At 42.5% G+C, this 12,703-nt stretch overlaps 1 protein-coding gene across 2 annotated transcripts; it reads left to right on the forward strand.

Moving 5' to 3' along the window:
* The first annotated feature begins 6,954 nt into the window (after positions 1–6,954).
* On the forward strand, positions 6,955–11,004 carry LOC136500553 (serine/threonine protein phosphatase 2A 57 kDa regulatory subunit B' theta isoform-like). 2 transcript variants are annotated; one of them, XR_010770060.1, is made up of 4 exons: positions 6,955–7,438; positions 7,522–8,824; positions 9,647–9,933; positions 10,183–10,321. XR_010770060.1 is itself a non-coding variant. In XM_066495927.1 (3 exons), the coding sequence occupies exons 2-3, from the start codon at positions 7,613–7,615 to the stop codon at positions 10,489–10,491; spliced, it is 1,521 nt and encodes a 506-aa protein (XP_066352024.1). In that variant the 5' UTR covers positions 6,970–7,438; positions 7,522–7,612; the 3' UTR covers positions 10,492–11,004. The 2 variants fall into 2 exon arrangements, 1 of the variants encoding a protein (XP_066352024.1); XM_066495927.1 differs by lacking the exon at positions 9,647–9,933 and having other exon boundaries at positions 6,970–7,438; positions 10,183–11,004.
* Positions 11,005–12,703: the final 1,699 nt, after the last annotated feature.

A 12,703-nucleotide genomic window follows, 5' to 3' on the forward strand; every position in this document is an offset into this window, starting at 1 on the left:
AACAGTGACAGGCAGCAGTGATAATCACTGTTCACCATCCGTCCATTATCCAATACATTTTCTTTGTGTGTTCTGTTTTTGTTTTTTTTTATGATGATGATGAATGAATTATGTCAAACAAAACCTGCCTGCCTGACAAATATTCAGAAAAAGATATAGTTCGTCCCTTTGACCGAGAGAGCATTATTGTGATGATTTTTTTTTGTATTATTAGTATTGCTTATCATTTGGGGTCGTGCTCGTGGCGAAGACCACGGGATTTTGATTTAGGATTTGACAAATCGTGAGACGAACGGGTGACTGACCGGACCCAGTCCAAGTTGTTAGGATGTTCTAAACTCCAGGCGTAGATCTAGCGGGTAAAACAAATATCTGTTGATGTACTTTGGTAGCTAGTGTGCCCGCAGCAACCGGAGATGAAGTGCAGTCGCAGTCCCTATGGCAACACGAGGTACAGCGTCCCGGTGGTGGTACTGTAGAGGCGACGGCGGAGTCGGTGGGGCTTCCCGTCGCTGGCAGCACACTTCTTTATATCGGATTAGTGTTTCTCTGTAGGTGTTTACGGTGGCTCAGGTCAACTTCGTAGTTAGAGCCCTGATCCCCACCTTTCTTTTTATAGTGCTGTGCGACAGAAGCCCACCAACCATATTAGGGTTGGGCGACCCCGATCAAGGTACAGATCCAAGAGCCCAATAGGTCGTTTGGCCTATTAGTGGAGATCAACTAACATTCTCCCCCTTGATCTCCTATCATCTTTTAATTTCATATCATTTACTTTTGTTCATTCCATTACAAATTAGCGCATAGAGCATGTTTCATCGTCACGATCAATTATCGATAGATTTAACAGCTACAATACATCACTCTGTTCTGAAATAGATACTTAACTTTGGGCCTTCTTTTGTCCAGGAATTTTAGGCTTTCCCTTAAACACATGCTAGCTATATGTTCCTTGAACACGTTGGGTGGTAAGCCTTTTGTAAGCGGATCCGTGACTATCTTTTTGGTACTTATATACTCAAGACTTATGACATGATCTCGGACTTTATCTTTTACAACATAATACTTTATGTCAATGTGTTTGGCAGCACCACTTGACTTATTATTGTGAGCATACTGTACTGCCGGATTATTATTGCAGTATAACTTAAGTGGTCTATAGATGTCGTCAACCACCATCAAACCGGGTATGAACTTCTTTAGCCAGTTCACCTGCCCCGTTGCCTTATAACACGCTACAAACTCGGTATACATTGTGGATGATGTAGTGACGGTTTGCTTTGAGCTTTTCTATGAAATAGCTCCCCTTACGAGAGTGAATACATATCCAGACGTGGATTTTCTATGATCTCCCGCATAATCAGAATTAGAATATCCCACTATATGGAGTGAATCTGATCTTCTATGTGTTATCATGAGGCTTTTCGTTTCTTACAAATAACGCAAGATTTTCTTTACCATTTTTTATTGTTCTGTTCTATGATTACTCTGAAATCTGCCAAGTAACCCGGTAACAAATACCAAGTCAAGGCGCGTACATACTTGAGCATATTGCAAGCTTCCGACAGCTGAAGCACATGAAACCACTTTCATTTGATCGATCTTATATTAGTTCTTGGGGCATTGAAAATCCTTATATCTGTCGCCCTTGACTATAGAAGCAGGTGAGGGGCTATGGGTGTGTTTGGTTGAGCTGTGGCTGTGGGAAAAAACTGATGTGGGAAAGCTGCTGTGGGCTGTGGGAAAGCTGCTGTGGGCTGTGAGCTGTAGAAAAGCTGAAAGCTGTTTGGTTAAACAAGTATAAAATATACCTTCTATCTTTATCTTTCTTGAAACAACTATGGAAGAGCTTTTTATTCGACCAATTTCGAAAAGCAGAAAGCCAAAAGCCAAAAGCAGGGTCAAACCAGCTTTCAAAAATATACTACGGAAAAGCAGCTGCTTCTGAAAAAGCAGCTCCAAAAACAGCCTCTTTGGTTGGGCTTTTGGCTTTTGGGACCAAAAGCCAAAACCAAAAGCTCAACCAAATGGACCCTATATTTATGCATACTGAATTTCTTTAAGATCTTTTCTATATATGCCTTTATGACAGTCCTAATACCCCTTTACTTCTATCTCGGTGAATCTCGATCCCTAGAATGAACGAAGCTTCACCAAAATCTTTCATATCAAATTTTGAGGACAAAACTTATTTATCTTTAGTAGTAGACTGACATCACTACTAGTAAGTAAGATATCATCCACATACAGGACAAGGAAGATTAGCTTCCTATTTTTAAACTTTGCATAGACACAATTGTCCTCTACATTCTCTTTAAACCCAAAATTCTTTATTGTCTAATCAAACTTCAAGTACCGTTGTCTTGAAGCTTGTTTTAATCCATAAATGGATTTATTTAGGCGGTATTCTATTCGTTCTTTTCCTTCCATGATAAAACCTTTCGATTGTGCCATGTAAACATTTTTCTCCAAGTCCCCGTTGAGAAATACCGTTTTTACATCTATCTGATGTAATTCTAAATCATAACGTGCCACTAATGCCATTATGATTATGAAGGAATCCTTACATGAGACTGGAGAAAATGTCTCATTGTAATCAATCCCTTCTTTTTGCGCAAAGCCTTTTGCCACAAGTCATCTCTCTATATTCTCTTGAGAGTCAAGTTTTGTTTTGTAGACTCATTTACAACCTACTATTTTGGCTTCTTTAGGAATTATTTTCAAGTCCCAAACTTTATTGGCATTTATAGATTTCATTTCATCTTCTATGGCCTCAAGCCACTTTGATGAATGATCACTTCTCATGGCTTCTTCAAATGAGGTGGGATCATTCTCCATTTAAAATTCATCAGTGTTGTATACTTCATAGTCAGCAGAAATAGCTGATTTTCTAACTCTTTGAGACTTTTTAGGGGCCTCCATATTTGGCACATCTTCTGTTTGAGGCTGTTGTTGCTCCCTCTCATGTGTGGCAGTAGGTTCTATAGAATCCTGAAGAACAAGTTCCTTATCGTCATTCATTGTTGCCACAGGCGGAATAACAACAGGTGCTGAAACCATAGTATCTTATACCATTTGTGTAGCGACAGTAGGTAGTGAGAAAAAATGACTCATGAATTATCGGAGTGGGCACATACACCCGCTTCTCTTCAAGGTTAATTTCTCGAGCTACCATACTCCCCCTCATCACTTTATCCTCTAGGAAGACAGCGTGTCTCATTTCCACAAAATTTGTATGTCTGTTTGGACAGTAGAAACGAAAACCTTTTGATTTTTCTGGGTAGCCAATGAAATGGCAACATACTATTTTGGGATCTAGCTTCTCAATATTTGGGTTAAATATTTTAGCCTCAGCAGGGCTCCCCCACACACGTAAGTGGTTTAGTGAGGGTACTCTTTCTGTCTACAACTCATACGGTGTTTTGGGCACCGACTTACTTGGTACTCTATTGAGATTATGAATGATGGTTTTAACGCCTCCATCTATAGGCTCAATGGTAAGGTGGAGTAATTTATCATACTACGCACCATATCCATCAGGGTACGATTGCGTTTTTCAGCTATTCCATTCTGTTGAGGTTCGTCCGGTGTAGTATACTGGGCTACTATACCATTCTCCTGTAAGAACCTTGCAAAAGGTCTAGGAACTTGGCCATATGGGGTATACCGACCGTAGTACTCCCCCCATGGTCGGACCTGTCTATCTTAATCTTTAAATTGCGTTGGATTTCAACTTCTGTCTTAAATATCTTAAATTTATCTAATGCTTCTGTTCTTTCTTTGATTGGATAAATATAGCCATAATGGGAGTAATTATCTATGAACATTATGAACGAATCATAAATATCCACACTCTTTACAGGAAACTGACCACAGATGTCTATGTGAATAATCTGTAAAATTCCTGCGCTTCGTTTGGCATCTTTCATACTTTCCTTTTATCTATTCTCTGCATTGTTCGAAATCTGAGAACTCTAATGGAGGAAGAATATTATTCTTAACTAGTCTTTCTATTCTCTCGCTCGAAATATGGCCTAAATGACAGTGCCATAATTTCAACGACGCATCGTGAGCTCTCTTTCGTTTTCTGTTTACATCCGCAGACGAGGATACATTCTCATTATCGCATGCAACATTTCCATCATCGCATACAACATTCACTTTCATCACATAGTGATAACAAATAGTATGTACTCTCTTATACCATCATTTTTAGAGTACATCTCTATCACCAGCTGCTTTATTAGTTAGTTAGCATATATCTTTGAAGAGCTAGTGAACTGACTCTTTATTCTATCAAGGTACTCAGTGAACATGTCACACTCTGTAATTGAGCCCACAATTATCGACTTAATCGTGTTCTTTATCACAGCCAAACATTTCTTGTTGGCAGTGACCCACTTCCTATGCTCAAGGTCATTGGACCTCTTTCGAAATTCAAAATCCCTCTCTTTAGTTGCCCAAGCGGCATCAGCCTCGTTTGTCTCTCTCACCGGTGCCACAGGCTCAGTGAGACATGGTGAGGTGACTACCCAATCCACCTCAGCTAAGATGAAGGCCAGATCAATCTTTTTCTTAACATAAAAAATAACAACAATTGCATGCCTTGATTCCAACGTTGGTCAAATTTAAAACATATAACTGTTCTTATACACTAATTCTACATCATCGTTGGGCAGAAATAGAATTAATGCATAAAATCATTAAAATTTACAACTGTTCTTATATACTAATTCTACATCAACGTTGGGCAGAAATAGAATTAATACATAAAATCATTAAAATTACGATATTGTTATTAACAACGTTGGTCAGAAAATAACAACATCATAATTATGTCAAAATCTTTTTTTCTCCAATTAAATATCACGTTGGTTGATTACGATATTGTTATTAACAACGTTGGTCAGAAAATAACAACATCATAATCATGTCATAATCTCTTTTTCTTCAATTAAATATCATGTTAGTTAAAAATAACTAGAGAATAAACAATTTCTTTATTAGCGGAAACAGGGTTAGGGTTTGACTCACTGGAGTCACTATTTATCTTCCCCAGCGAGTTCTTCGTGGGTTCGAGCTCGGATTCGGGTTCTTCTTGAAGCCGAGTCCTACTTCTTACTCCTTTCCTTCACCCTGTTAGGGTTGGGGTTCGGTGACCCTCTTTTAGATCCGAAAACCGAATCTCTCACCTCGGCTCTGTTCTTTTCTTACCGCGTGTCGGCAAAGACGGCGGTGCGGCATCTTTCCCCGCTCGGTGGTGGTGGTGACCGGGAGTTGAGTGACGTCTGCCACCCCTTGGTCTCTTTTCATTTTCTTTTACCCGTTTAGGGTTAGGGTTTCAATCCGAAATGGATCGAACCCTTGTTCTTTCTTTAATTTCTTTTCAATGCTCTACCCCATACTAGATATACACACTGGCAACCTTGGCTCCGATACCATTGTTAGGATGTTCTAAACTCTAGGTGTAGATCTAGTGGGTAAAACAAATATTTGTTGATGTACCTTGGTAGCTAGTGCGCCCGCAGCGACCGAAGATGAAGTGCAGTCGCAGTCCCTATGGCGACGCGAGGTACAGCGTCCTGGTGGTGGCACTGCAGAGGCAACGACGGAATCGGTGGGACTTCCCGTCGCTGGCAGCACCCTTCTTTAGATCGGATTAGTGTTTCTCTGTAGGTGGTTACGGTGGCTCAGGTCAACCTCGTAGTTAGAGCCCTAATCCCACCTTTCTTTTTATAGTGCTGTATAACAGGGGCCCACCAATTATATTAGGGTTGAACGCCTTCTATCAGGACGCATATTAAGGACTCAATAGACCGTTGAGCGGTGGAGATCTGAGACTGCCGCTGCCGCCGGTCAATTCAATGGTGCTGCTGGTGCTAGTTGGACCTGCCACGGGTCTACCGGCCGCATCGGCTCAGTGGGGCACCATTGGTTTCTTTCTTTTGTCTGTTTTTTTTTAATCCATCTATGATTCTCTACATGAGTTCCCATTAGCGTTTGTTTTAGTGCCTCTTGTTCCTTTTCCTTTTGGGTACCCACCGAGGGTACCACGATCTAAGGGACATCAGGACATGGTATTCTTTGTGCAACCCATTTTTCATTATTAAATCTTACCGATGAATGAGTCTCTCTCTCTCTCTTTATATTTTAAGACTACGTATGTATGAGTCCTGACTACTGGTTTAATATAATTTTAGAAGTGCTTGTTGGTAAAATTAAGCTTGTCTTTGAATGTAAGTTTTTACATGCTTAAATTTTCACCAAATCAAGGCATGTATGTTGTACAAAATCTTGTCGTCTTGTCATAAAACATTACTCCTGTCCAAAACCTAACAATGGAGTATTAGATATGGACCAAATCAAATTTTCTTAAGTTTGAATATATTTAATAGTATTAATATTTATGTTTTCAAATAAATTTACTATTTATCTAATAATATAATAAATGTCAATAGTTTTTTTAATAGATTTAATCAAATTTAAAATTGTTTGACTTCTCGAACGCGAGGTTTATAATCTTTTCGTACACTCAGTATTAAAGGTCCGTTTAGATCCTCAGTTAATAAACTAGCTAGTGTCTTATCTGCCACCAAGCTAACAATGAGCTATTAGCTGATTAACACAGCTAATAATTAATAATAAGTTACCTATTAGCTGTTAGCTGATTAGGTGGACCCAAAAATGACCTAAGCATCTATGTCGAATAAATCTTGGCGGATCAACACTCGTAAAACAATCTTTAAAAGGCGTATAAACTCTGCCACCTCGTCTCGATACTTTGATTGAGAAGATTTGCAACAATAAAAACAAAGGAAGAAGATACGAGCAATTATGCAGGAGAATAAATTTCGTGGCACAAATGAACGTGGAGGGGGAATTCTTCAGCGCGGGGTGCATCGCAAAACACGTACGCCAAGAATATTTACGGCCGACGGAGCCTATCCGTTCTCACGATGAAATTTGGACTTGGTCCAACCAAAAAGGACCTCGCCGTCGTCTTTAATTTCCTCGCCCGATTTGGCTCTCGCTCGCCCACCACCTACTGTGCCTGTCTCCCCCTCCCCGTCGTCCCGTCTCCCCCTTCCTCCACTGCCCCTGCACCGGCTGCCGGGAAGAGACCGCACCAGCGCCTCCGCGAGTTCCACCCCAATCCCCCACACCTTCCCGCACCAACAAATCCGCCCAATTCGCGGGCTCTCGCGTCGCCTCCCGGGCCACTCCCGGCGGAAATTCGTGACAAAGCCGCGATTTTTTTTCTTGGGTTCGCCCTTTTGCTTTCGTTCCCCGCCGGCCCTTTTGCTTTCGCCTCCCGGGCCACTCCGCCGCGGTCTGCCCCTTTATTGCTGCGCCTGATCGTGTTTTCTCGTCGGAAGGCGCGTTTTTTCGAGGGCGGCGATCGCAGATTCGCCTCCGGAGGCGTCGATTCGGTCCCTAGGTGCGGTTTTGCCCCCAATTTTGCTTCAGGTGAAGGGATTATGGATTTTCGTTTCTGTTTCTGACGGTGTTCGATTTGTTCAGGTGGAGGAATTATGGATTTGGGGAGATTTCTTTAGCGCGGTTTTGATCGGGGGTGGGGGGACTTGTTCGGGGCATACACTTACAATCCGTCATGATTAAGCAAATACTCGGCCGGCTTCCCAAGAAGCCGGCCAAGTCCGGCGAGAAGGAGCTAGCCGGCGCGGGCCCGTCGCTGCCCAGCCCGACGTCCGATGCGAGGACCACCACCGATTTGACCATGTCTAGCAGGCTCGTCAATCCCAGCAATTACGCCTCCACGGCCACAAATCCAGGCCAGAGCGACGCGGCCAGGGCCGGCGGCCTCGGCGCCGGCGTCAGCAACGGGTTCGTGGCCTCATCAGCAGGGTACGAGGCGCTGCCGAGCTTCAGGGACGTGCCAGCGTCCGAGAAGCCCGGGCTGTTCCTCAGGAAGCTGGCCATGTGCTGCGTGGTGTTTGACTTCGTGGACCCGACCAAGGACGTGCGGGAGAAGGAGGTCAAGAGGCAGACGCTGCTTGAGCTGGTGGATTACATCACCTCGGCCACGGGCAAGTTCCCGGAGCACGTCGTGCAGGAGGTCATCAGGATGGTGTCTGTGAATCTGTTCAGGGTGCCGACCCCTGCCCCGAGAGAGAACAAGGCGCTCGAGTCGTTCGATATGGAGGAGGAAGAGCCCGTCATGGACCCGGCATGGTCGCACTTGCAGATTGTGTATGAGCTGTTCTTGAGGTTTATTCAGTCTCCCGAGACGGACGCGAAGCTGGCCAAGAGATACATTGACCACGGTTTCATTATCAGGCTTCTTGATCTCTTTGACTCGGAGGATCCTAGGGAGAGGGAGTACTTGAAGACGATCCTTCACAGGATATATGGCAAGTTCATGGTGCACCGCCCATTCATTAGGAAGGCGATTAATAATATCTTCTACAGGTTTATATTTGAGACAGAGAAGCATAATGGTATCGCAGAGCTGTTAGAGATTTTGGGGAGTATAATTAATGGCTTTGCTTTGCCGCTCAAGGAAGAGCACAAATTGTTTTTGGTCCGAACACTGATTCCGCTCCACAAACCGAAATGTGTTGCCATGTACCATCAGCAACTGTCGTACTGTGTAACTCAGTTTGTTGAGAAAGATTGCAAGCTTGCTGATACTGTCATAAGGGGTTTACTCAAGTATTGGCCCATCACAAATAGCTCAAAGGAGGTGATGTTTTTGGGTGAGCTAGAGGAGGTGCTGGAAGCTACACAGCCAGCAGAGTTCCAGAGGTGTATGGTGCCACTTTTTCGTCAGATTGCCCGCTGTTTAAGCAGTTCTCACTTTCAGGTAAGAAGGGATAGCATACTGCCAATTATACCATAAACATAGAATATGTGCTTATAGCTCACGGAAGTTCTCATCTTCAAATTATCATTGATTTCTGGCTTATTGCTTGGGACATGACTCTTATCATTTATTCGTTTATAAGTGCAAGTCAACTAAGCTGTAGCAAGCAATATGTGTAAAGTGCATACTATTCTGTTGATGTTGATACATAAATAGTCATATTGACCTTGAGCCTCTTACTAGCTGCCACTTCCACGTGATGGAATATTAGTAGTGTGGGAACTTTGTCCAGTACCCACTTCGTTTATTTTTTTTATTTTTACTCCAGAACCAAATAGTTATTTTTTTCTTCTAATCAAATCGTCACTGGACCTGTTTATTCTTCTATTTGTTCCTTGTTGAGTTAGGCTGTTAATTCTAACTGGTATTTGAAACTGCCTTTGTATTTATTTGGATTCCATACCATAATGACAAAATTAGTCTCTCTTCAAGTATCTTGAGAGTTATACTTATTGGAAGAAGCATGGGAAATGTTAGTGATGAGAAAATACTGTAAAAAATGGTTCCTGCTGGATTAAGTCTAGTTTGCTATATGAAAGCCAATATTATTGTCGTCATAATTCAATTTCATACCATTATATTGCATCTCTGTAAGACCCTGTTAGCGTCAAACAATTTGCTCAGCCTATTTTAAATGATGGCTTACGTGCTTCTCATTTTTACTGTTTGGTAGCACTATATGGTTTCCATGTTGGATGCCAAACACAGAGTACATACAAACTTTGTTTCATTCCATATCATCTCAGTGCACCCAATTGTTAGGTTGATGAAACTGCATGTCTGTTATGGAGCATGCCAATTCACGTCTTCCAATTAAATGACTTTTCTTGCCTGAGTGAGGCAGTTGAGGAAATAAGTAGTCATGGCCGAGTTTCCTTGTTTCAAGAGTTTCCAGAAGGCATGAACAGTTGATTCTTTAGGGCGTACCCAGTGCAGAGAGCTCCCGCGCTGTGCGGGGTCTGGGGAAGGGTATTAGTGGCAAGCCTTACCCTCGCCTGTGCAATGCGAGGAGACCGCGACTCGAACCCGGGACCTTCCGGTCACAGGCGGTAAGACTCTACCGCTTGCACTAGGCCCGCCCTTCGAACAGTTGATTCTTTGACCGCAGAAAATCATGTTCAACTCATGGAGCGTTTTCTCACGGTTGAGAACAACCATATGTTCCATGGTCTTTTACCTGATGACATATTGGGTGCTTTCCCAGAATCAGTCATAAAACAAGATATGTCTTGTTGTGATTCCATCCAACTGTTTTCTACAGAAGCTAACATTATATAATTTCTTCTTTTGTTCCACAGGTGGCAGAGAGGGCTCTCTTTCTATGGAACAACGATCATATTGAGGGTTTGATCAAACAGAACAGTAAGGTTATACTGCCCATAATCTTTCCAGCGTTAGAACGAAATACGAAAGGCCACTGGAATCAGGCAGTTCAAAGCTTGAGTCTAAATGTTCGCAAAATATTCATGGACCATGACCCAACACTGTTTGAGGAGTGTCGCAAGAAGTTTGAGGAAGAGGAAGCTCAAGAAGCTGGCGTGAGGTCAAAACGTGAGGCTAGATGGAAGCGCCTAGAAGAAATCGCCTCGTCAAAGTCTCCTCAGTGAAGTAGCACATCTTCCTGAGGCTGTTGTTCATCAGCAGAGTTCTCTAGCTATGTAGCCTTGATGACTGCATATGAGCAGCTCTTTTGGGCAGGATCAAGTAAATGCTGATGTAGGTGCCCCATGGATGGCTGCTTGCCTCGAGTTACTTGTTACCGAACATTTTAGAGGCTGACATGTAAATACGGGGTACATGATGGGCTGTGAAGCTTCAACAGAGCCTCGGGTTCTCTCTGCTGTGTGATCCACTGATGACAGTATCGGTTTCATCATCAGAGGACAAATGAAAGGAGGTAAAATGGTCTTTTCCCGCTTTCCTGAGATGCTCATGCCACATCTTAACATGTAGTCTGCGGGTCAGTGTCTTGATCCAAGGACTATTAGGAGCACTTGAAAGACGAGCAAGGAGTCTGGGTAGCACTTGCTCTTGCTTGCTGATGGTGATTTTGCTGAAATGTAATATGCTTTATGTATGATGAATGGTAACTTGAAGCCATGTCTTGTGATAATATGTAATCCTGGTGTACATGTCTTTTCCTTCCTTTGATGCATACAGAAATTTGGAATGAAGCGCTGATTGAAGGCTGTTTTATCGAAGTTTGGTATCATTTTTTTAGGGTCATCTGGGGGAGGGGCTCCTGAATAGATGCAAGACCAGGGATGCCGGATCGGTATGCGAAGTTTGGTACCATGAACTGAATGTTGAGCTTGCATCATGGGTTTCGTTTGGGATAACTGTAATGTCGCCTAAAAATACAACTGAAAGAGTGATATATTTGCACTGTAGTGTTGCCTAGAAATGCAAATAAAATAGTGATATATTTGCATTGATACGTTTCAATTGATCTATACGTTTTATTACCATAATTTTTACCAATTAATATGCTCATCTCTTTAAAATACGCAGCCACTATTTTGTGCCAGCTATTTTCAGAGCAAGCTGAAGCATTCGGCGGCCCTGAAGCAGAGTTGGCCGGTGATCAGGTTCAGCCCAATGGGCCTCGCAAGAGTTCTCGGCCTAGAACTGCAATGGAAAAAGTCTATTATGCCTCCCTAAACTATAATTGTAGTCTAATTTTCCTTCTTAAACTCTAAAACCAGATATCTTACCCCATAAACTCTTGAAACCATTCAAATTACCTCTCTGCCTTGGTTTGGAGTGGTTTTGTCCTTTTTAGTAAAAAAAAATCAGTAAATACTTGATAAAGGTTTTTAAACCATAGAAAATGTCTCTACGCTTTTAGAAGTTTCAAAAAAATGGAGATATATTTTGATACTTTAAACCAAATAAAATATTTAGACCCCATGAAAATATATTTAGATGCTTTAGAAAAATAGATCCAACTCTAGAAAAATGGAAAAGATATCCAAAAAATATAGAAAATTTCCAAAACATTCTCGGTGTATAAACATGTTTTAAAAACCGATGTGTGTGGTGAATACTTAATATTATTATGTTTCCATTCATAGTTCTCATATTTTATTTGTTGACACCATTTATAGATTACGGGCAGTGATATCACCTGTGTCGGTACAGAAAGTGACCAACTAGTAAATATTTATAGTTTTGCTGTACATTGTGATCAGAGGTGGCCTAACACTCAATGACACAGGATTTATACTGGTTCAGGCACCGTACCCTACGTCCAGTTTGGGTCGGTCGGTGACTTTATTCCTGAGCCCAGGTGCTCGAAGTCTGTAGTGGGGTTACAAACGAGAAGGAGAAAGGAGGGGTGTTCAAGAGGCCCGGTCGGGTCCGACCGGAAGGGCCGAGGGTGACCGGAACTTCGCTATGAGCTAGAAGTCCAAGCGTGTGCTTGAGGGGCTGTGAGCTATCGATCTAGTGAGTCTGAACTTGAAGAAGTGGACCTCCTTTGTTGGAGGGAGCGCATCCCCTTTTATAGATAAAAGGGGATGACTTTACAGGTGAGAGAGAAAGAGTACGGATGTTTCTAAGCCTTGTTGCCCACGCCGACGAGGGTAGCAATGATGGTAGGCGCCCACAATATTGTTGATGTCACTGTAGAAAGTCAGGTGCACATGGAAGGTTGCGTTGGCTTCTTCAGGAAGGGTGGATGTCGGTACCTACAAAATACCATTGTTATGTGAGGAGCCCTTACCACGTGTACCAGGTATGGTGAATCCTAGAGCCCACTATCGATGCCCAGAGGCATGGGGGGCTTTTTACCGTATGAGAGCTCAATGACGCCTACAA

The sequence above is a fragment of the Miscanthus floridulus genome, chromosome 13 (genome assembly GCF_019320115.1).
Source record: "Miscanthus floridulus cultivar M001 chromosome 13, ASM1932011v1, whole genome shotgun sequence".
NCBI classification, from domain to species: domain Eukaryota; kingdom Viridiplantae; phylum Streptophyta; class Magnoliopsida; order Poales; family Poaceae; genus Miscanthus; species Miscanthus floridulus.

Coding starts and splice junctions, on each gene's coding strand:
- LOC136500553 (XM_066495927.1), top strand. CDS start 7,613: ATGATTAAGCAAATACTCGGCCGGCTTCCCAAGAAGCCGGCCAAGTCC. Junction 8,825..10,182: donor TAAGCAGTTCTCACTTTCAG/GTAAGAAGGGAT, acceptor TTTGTTCCACAG/GTGGCAGAGAGGGCTCTCTT.